The sequence below is a fragment of the Anser anser genome (assembly GCF_964211835.1).
Source record: "Anser anser genome assembly, chromosome: 2".
Classification (NCBI taxonomy): domain Eukaryota; kingdom Metazoa; phylum Chordata; class Aves; order Anseriformes; family Anatidae; genus Anser; species Anser anser.
In genome coordinates this window covers 109,089,649-109,111,040 of record NC_139721.1, presented here as the reverse complement: position 1 = coordinate 109,111,040, position 21,392 = coordinate 109,089,649, and the positions used below count along the sequence as shown (strand labels likewise).

The 21,392-nt window shown below is 40.4% G+C and overlaps 1 protein-coding gene across 1 annotated transcript; it reads left to right on the top strand.

Annotated features, from left to right (window-relative positions):
* The first annotated feature begins 5,405 nt into the window (after positions 1-5,405).
* On the top strand, positions 5,406-20,022 carry MYLIP (myosin regulatory light chain interacting protein). The gene is made up of 7 exons (XM_083823147.1): positions 5,406-5,618; positions 6,456-6,646; positions 15,106-15,291; positions 15,726-15,923; positions 16,223-16,387; positions 17,888-18,308; positions 18,653-20,022. Exons 1-7 carry the CDS (start codon positions 5,532-5,534, stop codon positions 18,740-18,742), a joined length of 1,338 nt encoding a protein of 445 aa, XP_083679273.1. The 5' UTR covers positions 5,406-5,531; the 3' UTR covers positions 18,743-20,022.
* Positions 20,023-21,392: the final 1,370 nt, after the last annotated feature.

The following is a 21,392-nucleotide window of genomic DNA, read 5'->3' as shown; positions in this document are numbered from 1 at the left end:
TAATTGGACAAAATGCAGCAAGGGGAAGAAGAGGCAGGGAAAGAAGTTAATGTTTCAATTCAAAGGTAATTTCAATTTTTGTAAACATAGTTTATTGAACAGTTACCGTGTTCACAAAGTCATGAGATCCAAATTTTAAAAATGTTACAAATAGGACCGTCTTTACCATTACCATTCATCCTGCTTATGTGTGTTCCTTATCATACACGGTTTTTATCATCCAGATTCTTAAAAACAGAGAATTTATCTGAGCTCAGAATGTACAGGGTCTGTGAAATGAGTGAAACTGCTCTTGTAAGTTACTCCATTACAGACTTTAGAAAAAAATATTATTTACACTCAATATAATTTCTTGAAATTGAGATATGTTTGTGGTTGTGGGTTGTTTTTTGTTTTGTTTTGTTTTGTTTTGTTTTGTTTTTTTCAATTTAAATTTTTATATATGTAAGAGAAACTGGAATTTGTAAGGTAGCATAAAGTGATAGAAAACCAAAAAACAAACAAACAAAAAGCAACAAACCACACATACACACAAATAAATAAATAAATAAATAAGCAAGACAACTATTTTAGTCTTAATTTAGTGGAATTACTCTGAATGAAGCTGAAGCTAATGAACTGTATTGATAAGAAAGGCCAGTTCTCACATCAAAACTGACTCACAATGTGTTTTGTTGCTATTATTACATGGAATTATATAGGAAACAAAAGTAGATCAATCTCTCTAATTTCATGAGCATTATAACAATATTGCACTGTGCAAATTATAAAAGGAAAATTTTTATGATATTTTACTCTAGAAAGGTAGTTTAGTAATTAATGCTTGGTTAATTTAGAAAGATGTATTCGGCACTAAAATTCAATATACATCCATATAATCCAGTGTATTATAGAGTGAGTGGCTGAAAAGGTACACATATCTCTTTGGTGTATTTAGTAGCAAATGCCATACTGAAAGTAGGACCAACTTAGTTTTAAAAACTGTTCATGTCTTTCCATTCCCTGAGATCAAGTGCTCTGAAAACTCAACTACTGCTGAAAGCCCTGTGCCTTGCTGCTGGAAAATCATACAGATTAAAAATCAACCTTGAGGGGAAAAAAAATAGCAGTAGAAGAATTGATTATGAGCATTTACCTTGTTTTGCTATTTTGTAGTCTCCATTATCAGAAAAAGCCTTGATGGCACTGTTTTATTTTATTTTTCCTTTTCTTCGTTTCCACCATGGAGTGTGTGTTGAATTTTCTTCAGACAAACAACTGATGGGTTGCACTAGAGAAATGGTAGAAATTATTGTAGGCAAAGCTAGGTCAAATGCACAAATCAAATCAAACAAAAATGAGAGAAATGTGTATTTTGTCCAGTCTCTTCATTGGATGCTGTTTGTAATGACAGTACAGTAAAAGGGTTATATTGATTGACTGACAGAGGTAAAAGCACAAGGCTTATACTAAAAGATTTATGAAATCAATGTTTGCCAGCTCTGATAGTGCAGAATGAAAATATATATATATATATATATCATATGGTTTTGTTTGTTTGTTTGTTTTAATAGATCACTGTGTATTCTGTGGACCTAACTTTTATTATTATGACAATGTAATACCTTCCTAGATACCTGTTTTGTTGTTTTGTTTTGTTTTGTTTTCAATTGTGGTTATTTATTGCTTGACACATACAAGGACAGCTATTATAACAAACCTTTCTTGCTACTTTAATCTATTTAAATTCCAACCTGTTTTTCTCATTGTCTTGGCTTTTCTGGAAGTGGTGTGGGGAAGGACAAACAACTTCAATATATGAGCTTATACAGACAGTAGCAGGAACAAATATTAGTTTTAGGAAATTAGGGATTAGAATTAGAATTAGAATTAGAATTAGAATTTCCTTTGTGAAAGCTTTGATTCTAGACCATGAGAGCACATTTTAACAACATGAAAATAATCAATGATGACTCCATTCTAGGAGCACTAAAGGAAGTAAAATGCTCAGAAATTGAATCGGCGACCTGGAAAACAAGCTCATATTTGGTGGTGATTTGATGTTAGGAGTTTCTGAAAAAGTGCAGAGACTGAGGGATTTCTTTCTGCTGTCAAGAAATTGGTTATGAAAAGGAGTTAATAGATTTCACAAGCAGCTGACAGATGTCCCAACAACCAGAAGATTTCTAGAATGAGCCTAGCCTGAAAGTGCAAAGGTTCTTGAGTAGGAGGTGTAATGCTACCTGACAAAGTTACTTATCTGACACCAAAATAGACTGGAAGTTGTGGAGCTGTGAATCAGTGGAAGCTGGGAGGGGATTCTGGAGGGTAAGAATAAGAATGTCTTCTTACACTCTTCGATACAGCACTGGGTATTGGCTGTTGCAGCATATAAGCATCCACAAGTACCTCTTGCTTGTTAAGCCTGCAGTCCAGCCCTGTGCTAAATCCCCAAGAAACTGGACTGGGGCTATGTAAACCCTTGGTCTGACCCGGTGGGATAGTTTTTGTTTTTTATGTTCTTAAAAATGTCACAGACCAGGTAGCCCAAAACTGAACTGACATCCCTAGCTTTTTTTCTTTCATGGTGTTTTGTTGTTTTTTTTTCCCTTTTCTCCTGTAGTAAGAGTCTCAGGTATGAACACTAGATAATGCTTAATAAAACAGTAAACTTATGTCCCGTTAGCTGCATGGATGATCTTTGCACATTATTCTGTGTTTGTTATATTGGCAATAGTGAACCAGGACAATGGGAAACGTCAATCACTGGCACGTGCATTTGCCATAGAAGCTGATTAAGCCACTGAAGGACAGAGCAGAGCAGAGGAGTATTTTTCAAAAAGTTAAGACAGAGGCATGATATACAAGAGAACACTCAGGGGGTCTTTCACATAGAAAATAAAGTGTTTTTGTTGTTTATGGATGGGTAACAGTGTTTCCCTTAAACAACCATCAGTATCAGAACGGCTCCTCAATTTTATGCTTTCCTCCATGCTTCTCGGTCAATAGATCACCACCCGTGTGAGGGATGTGCATTTGCAGCATAACCAGCAGCCTTGACAGTGACAAGAAAAAAGCTAGACACTGCAGTTGTGTTCATGCACAAAGCAATTTTACCCAGGGAGGACATGGTAGAAGAGACTGACTCCAATCATGTGATCCCACTCAGCTCCATTTCACATCATCCTGAAATGCGTTTGTGCTGAACTAGTTCTAGTTTACTCGTTGTTTGATACAGAATACAAAGAGACAGTTAGGAAAGAAAAAAAAAAATAAGCAGAACTGAAGTCATAATGGTGCAGTATGTGCTTTCCAGTGCTTTTCTCTTAGGATTTATGTTAGAGGAAAATATATCATACCACACCCAGGTCCCACACCCAGGTAGCAATTCCCGTTCGTTCAAAAGGTGACCTGGGGAGCTGCTCCTGATGGCTCATGGTGATGGGTTTCACACCCGGACACGGGGTCTGAGGCTCTGCTGAGATGGCCCCAGGAGGGGACCAGACAGAGTCTCCCTTCTCCGAGTCCTGGATTTGGGCTCTCACTTGCCTTCACACCCCTGTGGTCCTCTGGGTTTGTGTGATGGGCTCTGCGATGGGCCTGGGGGCAACCTACCAATTTGTCAATAGACTAACAATACGTATTATTTAAATCTACTTAATATCTTTTATTTAATCCGAAGGAAATGAGCTAGCAATAAATCTGAACAGGAAGAGAGCATATACAATGTGCAAGGAAAGGAAAATGAAAGGAAATGTTCAACAACCTCATACTGGTTATTATTGTAGAAACTGTGAATTAAAAAATACTTTGTCATAGCATAGTATTCTGTACAGTGAAGTACTGTGAATTTGACAGGAGTCAATACTGTGGGCAACAAGCAACACAAGAAAGGATCTTAGAGAAGATCTCGTGTAAGAGAGATCATCTGGATATCAAGGTCATAGCTACACTGCTGGATTCCTCACAAGATGGAGTATCAAGGCAATAGCTCGGAGGCAACTACATTGTGAATGAAAATCTGTACAAGGAGAGGCATTAAACTTTATTGGAAACAAGGGTAAATATTGCTGTATTAGGATCTAAGTTCAAAGGTCAGGAACTTACCTTTGTTCCTTTACACACAACTTGATTTTCACAGGTTTTCCATTCAAATGTCAGGCAAGGATGCACTATGATTTATGCTTACTGTGTGAAGTAGGAGGTGACCAAAAATGAACCTTGTATAGGTATTTCAACTAGGAAAAACAATAGCGTTAGGCAAGGAGCTTTAACTATATGAATGAAAATAAGATGAATTACTACACACAAATTGATAGAGTAGCAAAAGGCTGATCCATCCTGGAGGTATTGCTGTGGAATGCAGCAGGTAGCATTTTGTGACATACAGCACTGAGACAGCATGTCAACAAACAGTATTTTTTTGCCATACTCAGAGGGTGAACGTGCATTTGGCAGTGTGCTTCACTGGGTGTTGTTGATTCATCAAAGAGACCAGGAAGGAGGCTGTGAGAGGCTTCAGATTTTTCTCTCAGGCAGAACCCAAAGGGTTGCAACGGGCACTCGTCACCGGAGTTGTCTCCTGTGTGCTAATGCAGGCTTTGGTCCTTTACTGTCTTCTGTACAGCATGAATAACATATCACAGGGAGACTGCAAAAGGGAATGTATTTCTGTGACAGCAGTGTCCAGATGACACCCTTGAAAAGCAACGCTTACTTTACACGGGCCTTAACCAGTCTGTGCAATTTACTACTGTGAGCTATTTTTAGGGCTCAGAGTTTATCAGATTTCAAAGCAGGGTAGCACTTTTACAGACAGAATAAGAACAACTTCGTTACGTCAGGTAAGAAGAAAGCACGGAAAGAATATCGATGTGTACGGAGGTGAGACCTCTGGGAGAAGAGCCATCTCTCCCTATACCCTCTCCTAGGAGAGGGTTTGAGGGGAAACCCTCTCGTGAACAGGTTCCTAGTTACAAGTGACATGGATAAATAAGTAATTTATTTTTGGGAGCCCTCCGAGTATGACAGAAATTGTGCAGAAGCAGCGCCACATATATGAGCAAAACTGATACTAAGTGAAAACCTCCTCCCCGCATCCGCTCCAAAGGGAACAGAAGGAGGAGTGGAGAACGCAGGCTTTTCTCCACACCCAGCTACGGTAGGATTTTTGCCGGCGGTGCCAGGTGAGCCCCAAAAGGGCAGTTTTTCCCCCCCATTTTCCTGCCATCCCACCCGGCCCGCCGCCGCCGCCGGCCGGCAGGGGGCGCCCCACCACACGCGCGCCCCCGCCACGCGCGCCCCCTCCCCTCCGCGCTCCCGGGGCCGGCGGCGCTGATTGGCAGGCGGCGGCGGCGCGCGGCGCCTCGCCAACGGGGGGCGGGGCGGCGGGGAGGCGCAGGGTGGGTATATAGCGAGCGAGACGCGGCTGCTGAGAGCAGTCGGCGGGCGGGCGGCGACGGGGGAGGGAGAGGTGTACGCGCGGCAGCAGCAGCCCTCCCCCTCGACCACCGTTCGGTGCGCTTGTGGTGGAGCCGGCCCCGGCCGTAACCATGCTGTGCTACGTGACCAGGCCAGACGCGGTGGTGATGGAGGTGGAGGTTGAGGCCAAAGCCAACGGCGAGGACTGCCTTAACCAGGTGAGGCCCGCTGCGGGGCGGCCGTTGGGCGCCGGTGACCGTTGGGGCCTGAGGGGGGCGCGCGCTCCCCCCCCGGTTGATGGCGGGCGGGCCCCCCCCCGCATGAAGGGGGGTGCGGGGAGGCCTCGTTCTCCCCCCCGCTTCTTCCCCTTTATTTATTTATTTTCCTCTCTTCCCCTTTTTTTCCCCTCCTCCATGTTGGATGCAGGGGTTGCAGCATCTCTCGGTCGCGGCCCGTCTGCCTTCCCCCCCCCCCCTTTTGGGAGGCCACGGCCTCCTTGCTGCCCCCCAAAGCCCCCCCCCCAGGGCTGGGGGGACACGGGGGGACCCATCCTGACATGGCCCCGCTGGGGGCTCAGCCTGTCGCCCAGGTGCTGCCGCCCTTCCCCGCCTGCTGCGGGAATGGAGGCAGGAGGGAGCCAAGCGTAGCTGCCAAGTCTGTCGGTGGCATCTAAATAAAACTTGTGGGATGTACTTCTTCTCCCCCTCCTGCCTCAGAAGTGCTGGTGGCTGTGCTGCTGGATAACAGGCACCCTGCTGGAAATCGGCTCATCTTAAGTGCCTGGCCTTGAGGACCGAAGGGGATGGGATTTGGCTGTGGAGGTCCATCTTGGTATTTACTAGCGGGGAAGTTCCCATTTTACACGCTATGTTTGTCAGCGTACCATTTTGTACACTGCCTATTTAAAATCCATCAACTAATCTGTTGTAAAAAGGTGCCTACAAACAACCCATCTTTTGTTTCAGACCACTCACACTGCAAACAGTTTTTCAGTCTGATACTACTTTTTGTCCAGTTGTGTTGTTGGTTCATTATGAAGAACCTCTTTCTTTCAGGTTTGCAGGAGGCTGGGAATTATAGAAGTTGATTATTTTGGACTGCAGTTCACTGGCAGCAAAGGGGAGAATCTGTGGCTGAATTTGAGGAACAGGATTTCCCAGCAGATGGATGGTTTAGCTCCTTATCGACTAAAATTAAGAGTCAAGTTCTTTGTAGAGCCCCATCTTATCTTACAAGAACAGACGAGGTAAGGTAGAAATGGTTGTAAGTAAAGCAAACTTATTGTTCTCAGTTTCAGTAACCTCTGAAAATGATTATGCAGAGGCTCTGTTTCTTCCATCTTCTGGTATTCTTTGCTCAACTTTTCAGCACAGCTTTAAAATTCCAGTGTTGTTTACATGTATTATTCATTTTTTTTTAAAAAGTGGTATTATTGTAAGTATCATGTGGGGAAGAGTAAGTGGTGTGCAGCTAATTCCATGAGGAACTGGTGCTGGAAAAGGCTAAGCCACCAGTAACCAGTTATTTATATGGTGTTTGTGTGTCCGATAGTAACCCCTGTTCAGTGGTGTTACTGTAGGTCGTTCTAAACCACTGGTACAGAAAGGCAGGAAACAATTCCTCCCACAGAGCAAAAACTTGCTGAATTCCTTTTTGTCTGGGATCATATTACAGTAACTTTCAGATGGCCATAGGCCCTTTGAGGCTACAAAAGAACAGCTGTTCTGCTGCTTCTGTGGCCTGTCCTTTTAACTAAATTGTTATACTGTTCTCCGGGCTTAAGGCTTGGTCTTCTCAGATGAGTAGCAAATGTTTGCTTTCACTCCATCGGTTTGATTACTGCATTACCACATTAACTGCAGTTGGGTTCTCTTTAAGGAAAAGTGAGCAAGTATGTTTAAAACTGGTCTCAACACTTTTTTTTTTTCTGGTTAGTTTTAGGTAGTACATCAAATATAAACAGAGGAAAAACCTAGTGTCTAGAAGGGAATGCCAAAGCATGTTTTCACTGCTCACCTTGACTTGGTACTTTCAGAATTAAGACCATGGTTATGACACTTGTTCTGCACAGAATGTTTGTACAGTGAATTTGGTCAGAGGCTGACAGCTTGATTTGGTGTATATCTCAGGAAAAATATTGAGTTAAGACAAGGCAGTGTGTATATTTTTTTGAAGTAACATTGTAACAGATTTAGTTAAGCAAGTACATTCTAACATCCACATTTTGATGTACGTTATTTTGGAAAAAAAACTAATATCCATGGTATATCTTTTGGGCTCTTGTGGGATATTCTTCCTGAAATAAACTTGTTTTCTTATACTTGCTCTCATTAAGAGAGTTTAAAAACAAATAATGAAGGATTATGTGGAACAAAAGCAACGTGATCTCATACCTGATGAGGTGGCAGAGGTTACAGTGGATCTATTGGATGCGTCTCCACACTCAGAGCAAATCAGGGTGAATCTGAGGAAACCTAAAACAAATGATTGGCATTTTTGCTGTTGCTGCTGAATGTTTGTTCCACTTTACAAGGCTTTTGCAGACACCTGTGTTTTCCTACCTTGAACACCATCAATGCAAGACTTGGCAGGTTGTGTAAGTCAAGAGCTTGAACTGGTGAAACATACCCCAAGGGCCTAAAAGACAAGTTGCGTAGCTAGAATGCAACAGAGCTTGTATGTGTGAACACCAAAGACGTATGTTCCACTGTTAAGGTGACTTTAAAAGGTTGTAGCTGGTGTGAGTTTTATGTATGAGTTAAGACTGGTCTAAAATTAATACTTTAACAAACTTTAAAATCACTTGAGCATCAGTCATCAAGAGATCTATTAAAATTATGCTGTGATGGAAATTACTTAAACTGTTGGAGAGAAACAGCCATTGAAGCTAGTATTTATTGCCACTGTCTTGTAAATGTGAATGCTCCTGAGGCTTCAGCTAAGCTGTTCGGTCCTGAATGTTTTTATTGTTGTTAAAGGCAAATCCATGTTGTGAAATAGTTTGCCTTAGCTGCATTTTAGTTGTCTATACCCGCTAGTCTACATGTAACAGACCTGGAATTCTGTAGTGCCCGTGGTTAATGTATATTTCTGTAGTGTTGACATTGAGCTACAGTGAATTTGCTGCTTCCTTTTTTGGGTCTGCTTAGGGATTTAATGTGTGTGTAGCCATGCAGTCATATTTTAGTTTGCATGTAAGTTTCCATGGGATGAAGGGGGAGTCAAACTTGTTAAACCTGTCATTGAACTTTAAATCAATAGGTATATCACAGAAAATGATTAAAATGAGCTGTACAGCTACAACTGACAACTTATTTCTTACCTCTACTTGCAAAGTCAGTTTACTAGCTGACAAAGAAATAGTGGTGGCTGTTCTGGCTTCCTTTAGCACAGTGATGTCCCCAGCTGATAAATAAGAGAGGGCATTTCCAATGTTGAATGTTATGCTCTAGTCCTTGTGCGAAGAAAGCTGAGGAAGTCTCATGTCTCTTACATCTAGCTTCTGAACCTGATTTTCCTTATGAGATGTGTGTTGAGACTGTGTTTGAAGTCTGGGGAGTTGCAAGTAATTCTGAAATCATTTGGTTGATAATGCTTTGCTATGACTAATAGCGAATGCTGTGACTGACTTGTTCTTTGGTTTTCCATATACTTTGGAAGCTTCGTCAACACCAGTTTCACTGCTTCATTAAAGAGATCCTTGTCTTGCACTTAGAGCTTGGCTGTGTGTTTCTGTAGCATTTTAACACTCAGGTTTCTACATGCTGTGTAAAAAGCTGATCTGGCTACTGAACATCATCAGCCCGTGCTTCTGTTATCTTTAATCAGCGTGCAATCCAGCAGAAGATTGCAGCCTCATGCATTTTTAATACCTTATGCAAGGAAGCCTTCTTACCAGCGAATGCAAGGTTATAATTGCATCTTTGACCACTATGGCAACAAGCCACCTTCGCTAAGTGCTTTGTGAATGGGAGAGTCGTGTGTGGGGAGGGGGAACCTTTGCACTACACTTTCCTTTTATGCAGGGTTAAGCTTTATTTCTATTGTTCTTTGGTTCTTGATTTCTAATTTTTTATTTGACTGCCTGGTAGTGAATTTCACCACAGGACACTGTAGTTTAGAATTGTTTTCAGTGGAATGAAAGTGCCTCAGTGCAAGAACGCTATTCAAATTTAATACGCTGCTGTCAACTGGAGTTTTAAACAAGTCTGAAATGCGAACAGCGTGCTTGTTAAGAGCAGTTTGAATAGCTGTATGTTTTTTGAATGGAGAATCACACTGGCTTGCTAAAGGCTGTTATCTCCCTTTTTGCTTAAAGCTATAGGTGTTGGTCCTAGATCCAGACCACAAGCTCTGCCGTACGTCATGCTGGTTTTCAGTGTCTCTTGTGGTAGGTCACACAACAGATGGCTGAAAAAGCAGTGTTTTCAGCAGTGACTCAAAGTTGCCACCTGGTTTCCCTAACTCGAGAAGGGAGCTGGGATGCAGCTCTCTGGCTGTCGGGGAGCCTCCTGCTTGGGGCGCGTGTGGGATCACCTGGGGGCATCGTCTGCCAGGAGCCCCAGCAGTGGAGTGTGGCTGTGGTCACCCCAGGGGAAGTGGTGGTTTGTTGAGGGGCCAGTGTGGGGAAGTCAGCGTGCAACGAGAGTGAGTGTTGATGTAATGGCTGCTTGAGCAGCGTAAGGCATCCCTGTGTGTACTTGGAAAGAGCAAAGCTGCTGTCTGGTGTAATGTGACAAAGTCAAGTGTTCTTATATAAGCCATGGCGATTTAAAGCAACATGTCAGCTTCTAGCAGGCCACACGGTCTCATGAAGCATGCAAAGCAGCACTTTGACAACTTTGAGATCAGTAACTGTCACTGAAGCTGTTAAAGGTTGTGTGCTACTTCTCAAGTATCTGAATCACTTACAAAATGCTTTTGCAGTGATTTCAGTTGTGATTTCACTTGTGGTTTCCTATTGGTAATGATGAACTAGTTAAAAGTAGGAGCTGACTTGTAAAAGTTGAGTGGTTAGTAGTTAGAAAATAAGGAAAAACATCGTATTATCCTGCAGTACTGGCTAGCCAGTGCAGCAGTGTCAAGGTATTTGTTACCATGCAATAAAAACCTGCTGTAATAAACACCAGGGTGAGTTTAGTGGATCTGTTTGTCTGAACTGGAGTTGAGTTGCAGTTAGTAACCTCTCACCCACTCTGCTGAGAGCAGATAAGAGTAAACATACTGATGAATACAATTGTAACTTTGCAGAGCTTATTTTTCATATCTAAGGGCTTATATCTGCTTCTAAAAATAGAATATGCTATTGCTATGATCTTTACTACCAATATATATTTTTAGGGGTAACAATTATGCCTCTTTGATTCTTTTAGACTACGCAGTTGCAAATTACTTCACAGTAGGAAAGATTCTTTCCCTGTGGTAAGGACTGTCATACCCCAGGTAGGACAGGCAGTTCCTTGGGATATATTTGAAGACTCTTGCCGGGAGTCTGGCAAGAGGATGGGTTCTCCTGGCTATATTTCTAGTTCAGGAAGTATTAGTCATACAGACACTTTTTATTGGTAACAGACTGGGTTTTGCCACTTTTTCTTCTGGCAGCGAAGTTTAGAACCTAACTTTGAATATAGACTTCTCTATTTGCACTGTTTTCCTTTGATTTTTTTAAACTGTAGTAGGAACAAAGTTTTCAGTGCAGAACTTTGAATCCTAATGTATATAGTTGTCTTTAATGACGTTTTTATGAAACAAATGACTTTTGTGTTGCATATACTCTTCTAATAGCACTTTTGCAGAGTTTTTAATTTTCATTAAATGTGTTCATTTTAAACTGTTTCTGTTTAAAAAAAAAAATAATAAAATTATAATGAAGTACTGACCTGTATTTCTGGTAGAAGCAATCCATATAGTCAGCCTTCATAAACTGCTTCTGAGAGAGGGAAGAAGCACTTGGTTTGTGGCCCAGGCTTGGTAGCTGTAGTTCGTAAAATGGGCCATCTGAACTACTTCAATAAAAATCTTGTTGCAACCTCCCATTTCCAAAGCATTTGTATCAAATTATGTGCAACTAACAAGTACATTAATGATTGCTTTACAATTGATTTTGAGTGTTTTAATACACACAACTTCGTATGAAAAGTACTGGGGCAGTATTAAGAAGACAAAAGGAATATAAAATCACCAGTGTAACGGGTGCTTGAGGAAAACACTTGACTGTTCCAAGTCTAGAGCTGCTTTTTCTTCCTTTGAAAAGGAGGAAGTTCTGTCTGGGCAGTGACTAACGAAGTACAACTTAGATGAACATGAAGCTTGGTCCTCTAATCAGTATTTCTATATGCTATTTTCAGATACCAAATTGAAAGGGAATACTCTAGATATTCCTGTGTTCAATTCTAGTTAGTGTGAGGTTTGCTTGGGCTGTGGGTACTAATGCTGTAAGTTACACTGACTTTTGTACCGGTGCTGTCCTGTATAGAATTCAGGACACAAGTGACTTTGTCAGGGCAATGGAAAGTTCTGTTAGTTCTTCAAGCTGCCTGAATATCCTTAGTGGTGGGGGAAGCCCAGATTTTTTTTCTTATCTAGAGATTCAATGAGGTGAAACAGTCAATTAAGTGCTAGACTTCCTTAAAAATCTCATTTTAGGTCAGAATTTAACTTATGGAAACTTAAATACTTTGTGGTAAGTAATAGCATCTGTAATATGACCGGCTTTTCTACAATAGATTGTAGCAGATCTTTTTTACAGTTAGACTTAGCAGAATTACATGATTAACTGCCTCAGGGCTCCTCATGTTTTTGTTTTGCTCGACCGTATTCGGCAACAGAAGTGCATTCTTTTGCCTTTCTGTTTAAAGATAAAGGCTTTCATTTTGTGTAAAATGGAAAATCTTTTTATAATCTGAGAATCTAACTGGTGTTGTGCTTAACCTTGAAGGGAGATGATTTTACAGTGGATATTAATGTACTTTTGGAGAAACAGACCCTTAAAAAGGCCAGATGGGCAGACAGCACTAATCAGAATCATTTTTCATGTATATAAGATGTTTGCAGCCTTCATTCTTTCACAATCTTTCAATTTCTCAATGCAATTCCTTCCTCTAACATATTACAGATCTAAAATTGGGGGGGGGGCTGGGGGGTGGAACATGGGGACAATGAATTTGCTACCTGAACCTTAGTTCAGGGCAAGTGCTGCAGCAGGTCAGTATGGAGAGAGAAACCACTGTCATTCAAAAACAAGTTTCACTGGCAGGCTCTCTGTTTAATTAGTTCCTGTGCTGTTGTGGGTGTGGCTTAGCAATAGGCTGGAACCAGCCATGGTTTGTTTTTAGGTGGAGTAAAATCACTTGAGATGGACCCTGGAATGTGGGTGGCTTTGTCTTCTGACATATCATATCCTGGCTACAGTAAGCCCTTGCATCGCTTCAGTTAGCTTGCAGTAACTGTCCCTTATGCATGCCATGCCCTTTTCCTTTTCGTCCCCTAAAAATGTACAGTAGCTTAGTCTGAGATGTCTTCTCTTATGCTGTACGAGCCACTTAGGTCACTGCACATTAGTTGGTGTTGCTTTTTTGTTGCACCTTAAACTTGGTTGTCTACCTCTGCTATTGCAAGCACTTCAGTGAATGTGACAAGTTATGCTTCCACTGTAACTGTGTCTGTATCTGCAGGAGTAATCTCTTGTTTATTCAGCTCCCCCTTGATGTTCGTGCAGTCCTCCCAGCAAGAGAACACTGACTTTTCCTTGTGTAGTCAGTGCTGTCATATGCATAAAGTAAGCGAACCAAAGATACAAGCATTTACTTGTGGCAGCTGTATGTGCCAACAAATGAGAACAAAATTGTCAGATTCTTCTTTAAAATACCATAGGTTTAATCAGCATGTAGTTCTAACAACTAGAGAACTTGTTTTCATACTGACGGAATCAGGAGTGCATGGAAAAGCTTTATTTTATGAAATGGTGATCGGAATTAAGGAGATGCCTACTGTTTGTTTTTAGCCATAGCTTTTCAGTAATTGATCAAATAATTTGATTGGCTTTATGAATTGAGCCCACACATGTGTGTACAACCTCTCCACTCGAAAAGCTGCAGCTATGCCTTTGTGTGGCCTTAGCCAAAAGAACTCTGAATTAGTAGGGTGGGAGAGGGGGATTGGAGCAGGGGTTTGGGACTGGCTCCAAGAGGAGCCCAAACAAGGAGTAGCATGCTCACAGGGGAGACAGCTGTACTGTCTGAAGCTCTTGTTCCCTCACCTCTTAAATCTACATCCTGCACGGAGGGGGGAATGTTAGCTTCCCCCCGGCCCCCATTAAACTGCTGAAGTGTAGACCCATGTCTAGACATCTAAGTGATGCAGTTTGAGCGCTTAAGTGGCAACTGCAGTGATGCTGTAAGCATGCTGCTTGCCAAGAGGTGCTGGAGCTGTGGCTCATTGCTGTGAAAAGTATGGTGGGGCAGCTTAGGAGATGATAGTATTTTCCTTTCAGAAATTCTGCATATGAGCTGTCTTTCAGGGGGAACATTATTTGTATTTTCTGAGCTGCAGCATTTACCATAATAGAACTAAAAATGAATACAAATTGTGCAGGTTATATAACCGATCATAGTGCTGGCAAGGTAGAACTATTCACTTCTACAATGAAACTGTAGAGTGTTACAAAAGGACTTATATAAGATATCCAAAAGGACTATTGGAAGCAAAGTGAATCACTAACCAGCATCTTGAACGTCACTGAGTGATTCAACATAGTTTTTGTCTAAAATTAAACGTAATTTATTTTTTTAAGGAAGTGAAATGTAAATGTCCTATCACTATGGAAACTGATATCCCTGTGGGTACTAGACTTACTGAAAGCTTTTTCGGTGATAACGTAGTTATTTCTACTTCTGACTTCCCTAAATACTCTGAATCTTAAGAACAAGTAGAAAGAAAGGTATGTTATCTACCCTGACAGAAGATAAGGAAGTTAAGGTAAGCTATAGGGGGAATTAACAGGATTAACAGGCTGCTATTAGAGTTGGTGGAAAACTTGATTTGTCGAACCTATTAGATAATTAAGAACAGCTTTGAATTTTCCAGCTAGCTGTCAAACCTGCCTCAGTCCCCAAGCATAAATGACAAATGTGCTTACAAAATAGACACTCTATATTATTTCACAATGAAATACCCTTTTAGCTATTTCAAGTTACTTTCTTAATCATGTTACTTGCAAAAGTGCAGTCTTCCTTTTGACTGGTGCCACAGCCATTTGATCTGTGTAGAGGAAGCATGTTTTTTTCCAGCTGCACGATAATGTGTTGTGCTTCTGTTCACACTTTCCTTTGTGAAAGTGACTTGTAAATAGTAACCGAAGAAAAATTAAACTTAGATAACTACTCCAGATATTTTTCATGGATATTTTATGGAATGAATTGAAGTTAGTGAGTAGCCTTAGAGCTAAAGTAGCTTTTGTTCAAACTGATACTGAGGTGCTCACTTCTTTTAGTTGTGCTTCTAGGCATGGTCTTCAGTTGTATCCTCATCTTTAAGTGAATGATGAGATGGAGGTCCTTTTCCCCCCTGTGCCCAGACCATTTGGTACATTCATTGTAAATTCTTGATTACCATATTAATAATTACCAAACATACTTCCTATGTTATTTGTTGCCTTCCTTAATGTTTTAACATCTTGTATAACAAACATTTCTAATTCCATTGCAGGCATATGTTTTTCTTGCATATAAAGGAGGATCTTCTGGCTGGTAATCTCCAGTGTTCTTCGGAGCATGCAATTGAACTTAGCGCGTTGTTGGCACAGATGAAGTTTGGAGACTATAATCAGAATACTGCCAAGTACAATTACGAAGAGTTGTGTGCAAAAGAGCTCACCACTACCATTCTAGAAAGGTAAAAAGAACAAATTGAATCAAATCATATGGGGGCCAAAAGTATAAGATTTTTGTTATGCTATTGCATCAACAGTTTAGGGCATACCTTGTGATATTAAAATGCTGTTCTGTGCATTTTTGCTGTGAACCTTTTGGTAATCCAAGTAAATACTTTGGGGTGAGGGAGAAGGTTAATTAGAAAGCCTTGTTTACATTTAGCTCTTACTTCTAAGTAAATGTACGGTATTGCCTCCTAAATATTCTCAATGTTTTTGGTAATTCTCTTAAATGCTCCTGGCCTGTTTTATCTGGCTGTAAACTTCTAGTCATCATGGACGCACAAGAACAACCTGTTTAACCAGGTCATCTAAAAAGCATGTTATACCAAGCTGCTAACAGTAATGGCACATCCTTGAGTTACTTCACCCATCCTTAATCTTTTTTCATCAACAGCATTACTGCAAAGCATAAGCAGCTGGAAGGTCTCAGTCAAGCTTCTGCTGAATACCAGGTTCTACAGATTGCAACAACACTGGAGAACTATGGAGTAGAGTGGCATTCGGTTAGAGACAGTGAAGGGCAAAAGCTCCTTATTGGTGTTGGACCTGAAGGCATATCCATCTGTAAAGATGACTTCAGTCCTATCAACAGGTACGTGTTTTGTGGAATTACTTTTGCCATGTTTCAGAACTACTGGGCATGCCTCACATTTCTGTAGACAAAAATGTTCTGTGAATTACTTAAAGGACCTATTGCAATGTAGGGTCTGAGGGCACTACCTCCTTATAAGACAACTGATCTTAAGGCTCTTGGTTTTTAAGTACTTCTGTGGCAGAACTTTTTCAATCCAGCCTTATGGGCAATTCAGAGGTCATAGTATCAGAAGGTACCATAGTAAGTTGTGGGAAATGCCCTTTAAGAGCTAAACTTGTTTTTGTATTAATTCTTAGGATTGCTTATCCTGTTGTTCAAATGGCAACGCAGTCTGGGAAGAACGTGTATCTGACGGTTACCAAGGAGTCTGGTAATAGTGTTGTTCTCCTGTTTAAGATGATCAGTACAAGGGCAGCAAGTGGACTCTACAGAGCAATTACAGAGACGCATGCATTTTACAGGTTAGTACTGCCACTAGAGTCAGCTTTGATCTTCCCTTAAGGCCCAAACAGAAGCTGAACAGGTTTTTGCTTTCAATTTTTGTGGGATGGGTGTTTAAGAAAAGTAAGCAAGATTTTTTTCAGTATACTACTCTGAATAATAGCACTTCAGAATAAAAACTTGCTCTTTTCTTTAATTCATAATATATGCACTTGTCCCTGTGTATGAGTCAGGATGAGAGCAAAGGAGTAGAAAGCCTGTTTTTTTCAAAATATGTAGGTGTAGCCCATATGCATGTATACTTTTGCCTTTATTTGGCTCTTCCTGTTGCCAGAAATCGTCTTCCTACAATTCCTGTCCTTGCTCACATGCTTAGGATTTTGTTTCATGCCAGGAGCTATCAGTTGTCTTTATCCTTCTGCTCTTTGAGGCAAGGCTGCTGTAATCATCTGCTGATAGCTGATTTTTTTTTTTTGAAACTGCTTCTCACTCCTAGTGTGAGGTCCAACACAGGTAGAACTAACCATCAAAGACAGTAGTGGTGTTCCCTAAATTAACTGCCACATTGATCTCAATTACTTAGAAGAAGAATAGGACTTGAGCAGAGATACATATGCTAGGCAAAGCCCCATCCAGTTTCTCAAATCAGATCACTGTAATACAGTTAGAGTAATTAACATCAGTTAGTTGCCTAGCTAATCAGCAGCTAACCACTGTTTATTTTGTGAGCCTGATGTTAAGCCTGGCTTGTTATCCTCCATGATTATCACCTCCTGCACTCTTATTTTGCACTCTTCATACTTCTTTCCAGGCAGTTAAAGCATTAAATAACTTTGTAGACAGTCTTAACTGTTTGGTCTTCATATTTGGTTGTCATTTCTGCTGTCCTTTGCAGTTTGACTTTAAGCAGAATTGTAGCTAGGCAATAGGATTTGGTCGTGAACTTGGATCTTGGACTCAGGCCCTGTGAGGCTGTAGTCCTTGTTCTGCCTGTTCTTTTTCTACGTTGTCTAGAGAAGTGATAATGCTGTAATAGGCTTCTGCAGGTTTAGCTATATCACTGGAATCCATGGCAAGCATGGTTAGGCTAGCTGGAGCACTCTGTGGCAAATAGAAATGGCTTGATTTAACAATGCTAGTATATAAAGTATTTAGTGTCAAGTAATGCCTTTAACCAAATTAACCAAATCTTCACTAAAAAGCTTATCTAGAGAGAGGTATTATGCCAAAGACTATTAGAACTATTTAATGTAGCATCTTGGCATTGCCATGTAAAGAGATGTTGCTAAGCAGAACTGTAGATCGAGCAAGTGTTCACTGTTTATAGTATGCTTTAATTCCTTTCTCTAGGCTGACTCTATTTTACCTGATACTTCACATTTTTGAAGATGTAGAAATATCATCTCTGGCTGTCTTTTGCTTTGATTTCAATGCTGTTATTTCAACTTTGAGAACAATTAATTGCAGAGGGAGGCTTATTAGTATTAACTAACTCAATTTTTTGTCTTGCCGTTTTATAGGTGTGACACTGTCACAAGTGCTGTCATGATGCAGTATAGTCGAGACTTAAAGGGCCACCTAGCATCTCTTTTCCTGAATGAAAACATAAATCTTGGGAAAAAATACGTCTTTGACATTAAAAGAACATCGAAAGAAGTTTATGATCATGCAAGACGAGCTCTTTATAATGCTGGCATTGTGGATCTTGTTTCTAGAAGTGACCAAACCCCACCGAGTTCCCCCCTTAAGTCTTCAGAAAGTAGCATGAACTGTGACAACTGTGAGGGTCTTAGCTGCCAACAAACAAAAGCTCTGCAAGAGAAGCTGCGGAAGCTAAAGGAGTCCATGCTTTGTATGGTGTGTTGTGAAGAAGAAATCAATTCAACTTTTTGTCCCTGTGGCCATACAGTATGCTGTAAGACCTGTGCTGCCCAATTACAGGTAATAATTCCATTAAGTTAGCAAATATGTAAAAGCTTGGGTTTTCTGTATACTTCAGTGTATTAGATTAATGTGTACACTGATTCTAGCAAAACTGATTTTTAAAACTGTTCTCAGTAAACTTGTTCCAAAGGATGTTCTGTTCAGATAACTTTGAAAGATAAGTTTTAGCTGTGCAAGTTCTCCTGTGGTGAGCGTAAGGTTTAGCTGAGTCTTGCAGTGGACTGTTTTAAATATGGAGACTTTAAAAGAAGGTGTTCTTTCTTGTAGAAAAGGATGTCTCCAGTAAGTGTATACACTCAAAATACAAAGTAAACTAACTTCCTAATGTTTTTCCTTTCCAGTCATGCCCTGTTTGCAGATCTCGTGTAGAGCATGTCCAGCATGTGTACTTGCCAACCCACACCAGTCTTCTCAATCTGACTGTGATCTGATCTGCATGTACAACTTAAACCGATCACGTACTTCTTAAACTGCACTATTATGAATTGCAACCATTTCTTGTGAAGAAGGCAACCACTCTGGCACCAATCCATGATCAAAAGCAAAAATACTGAATTGTTGAACATAAATATCTTTGCTCAGCATGCCCATGATGGCTTGGGATGTCTTTCAGGAGCGGAACTGTTAACTGACTCATGTTACTAAAACAGGAAAATGATGTATACGTTTGTAGCATGGCAGTGTTGCCAAAAAGCTAGGGAGCCCTGGAGAAATGTGGTATACACATTGATATACCCAGCAAGAGCAATGCAGCCTTTTATTTTACTCTTCAAATTCTTTTTAGTACAGTCATTCCATTTATTTTAATAGTGAAACTAGCTTTTACAAATACCAGTTTAGTATGGCTCATAGTTCATGCTTTTAGTAAACTGCTCAAAAGGGAGAACTTCTCTTTTAAAAAAAAAAAAGGTTCTTAAACTATACAAGGCTTTATCAAGCAGCTGCATTCAATTTTTTTAAATAGAAAACAATTCTGTTAGTATAGCTTTGGAAGGGTAGAAGAATTTAATTTCACAGTGCTACAGGTGGTCAGGAAAGTCTTCTGGTTGGTAATGATGTCCTATGGAAGCACTGCTGCAGGACTTCATTCAGAGCTCTCAATGGGTAAGGTTTCCCATATCCAACTTGGTTGGTTGGTAGTCTTGGGTGCTGTAGTCAGCTGCCCTTTAAGTTGGCTTTATTTTTGGAGGCTGGTATCAAACTGTTAACCATATACCATTATTTTCTAAAAGAAGGGTTAAGTATAACTTTAAATGCTTTCTTCAGTTACTGTCTTTATTGGCTAGGATATTTCCTGCTAAAATGTCTTTAATCTCCACCCCCCTACTTGGGCATTTTGGACTCCAGTTTCCTAGCATAATCTCCAGGATACAGAGGAACTAGAGACCATGTTTGGGTGCAATACTGGCTTAATTGAAGCTAGAAAAGTACACTGTCACTTTACTGAAACTTTCTGACTATACTTTTCATATTGCCTTAATGTAGCAGTAAGTGTGTTTATGCATCTGTTTCTTTGCACAGACATTTTGTCAAAATATTAAAACTCTACTTTTTTATGACACATTAGCATATAAACCTTACTCTAAGAGGGTATTTATTTTTTCACTTTGTAAAGAAAATTTTGTTTCCTCATGAAGCAAGAGCTTTGTCCTATACCGTAGGCAACTTCTGTCTTTTTATATTCAGATTAATAAAGGACTTTAAAAATCTATTTTGTGTTGTTTGTAAGTCTTATTTTTCTGAAGTCTTTCTGCAGTATTACTGAACTGAAACTACAGAATCTTCATGTTTGTAGTCTGAATGTTGTGGGCCATCTTTCTAAGGGGGCAAGTTTCCTCAGGTATATATGAACTCTGAGGGAGGGAAGGAAAGTGAAAGAATAGGGGCACATATATCATCAAAGAAGATTGTACACCACTACAGTAGTTAGTCAGTGGTGCTAAAGCAAATATTCCTCCTTTCCCAAAGACTTTGTTCAGTGCCAATAGAATTACATTAATATCTAATCCATCATAGTATGGCAGCTGACTGAAATGGATTGTAAATTAATCTAAATAGATGTTAATATAGGCAGCTGACTTAAAGCATTCAACAAAATCAAGTTGTTAAAATAGGCAAGCATAACTCTAATTACACAGCCAATATAATTAGAAGTACCTAGACATCCCTAATAAAAATAATCCCAGTAGTTAGAACGCTAATTAAGGGAGGGTTTGGCAGGTTAAATAGTATAGGTTGAATTCAGGCACAGCCTGTGACTTTTTTGTAAATATATTCTGCCTTGTCCTAAAAAGCTATGCAGAGGTTCAGTTAGAAAAGCCAAGGTACAGGAAAGCTGAAGTGCAGGTTCAGACAGGAGCCTGGCAAGTATTGGCTCTATTTGAGGCTGTTGAAAACCTAATCCTGTGTTCACGATGAAAAGGCTGGAGCACAAGTGGAGGCTAACAGCTTTTGTAATGGGGAAGGGTGGGATCAGAACTTCAGTAGGTGGTTTTAACAAAACAGTTACCTATTCTGGGAATTGAGCACTAGGTAACCTGTTCTGGATGCTTCACTTGGCTTATATGTAAGATTCAATAGGATGCAAAACATGGTAACAGCAAGTTGGTGTTCACAGATAGCTTTCTGCAAAAACTGTTCTCTAAATGTTGATCAGGCTACATTTGAAAACTCTTGCTTAACTTTCCAGAACTGCTGGGGTATGCATTGCTTAATGTTTACAGTTACAGTACACCCTTTCATGAGAGGACTATGCCTGATCCACATGAGCTATGAAGAGTGTTAAAAAAAAAAAACACTAGGAAATCCTGAACTCCTCATGCCATGTAGCTGGACTTCAGAAAGAGTAATGTGTTGGTTGCCAGAGTTCTCTTGTTTCTCCTAAGAAGCTTTGTCTGTCTGGTAATGGATGGTGGGGGGGGGGAGAAACGACACAATGGTGCATAGAACAGCTGGAGTTGGTGTCCTTGATGTTTCTAGGAGCTGCAGGACTGATCACAAAGCTTCATCTGGTGCTTCTCCCAACTTACGTTAGTATACTTGTGTGTACCAGACACCCTTGATGAAGTCAGCTCCTACACC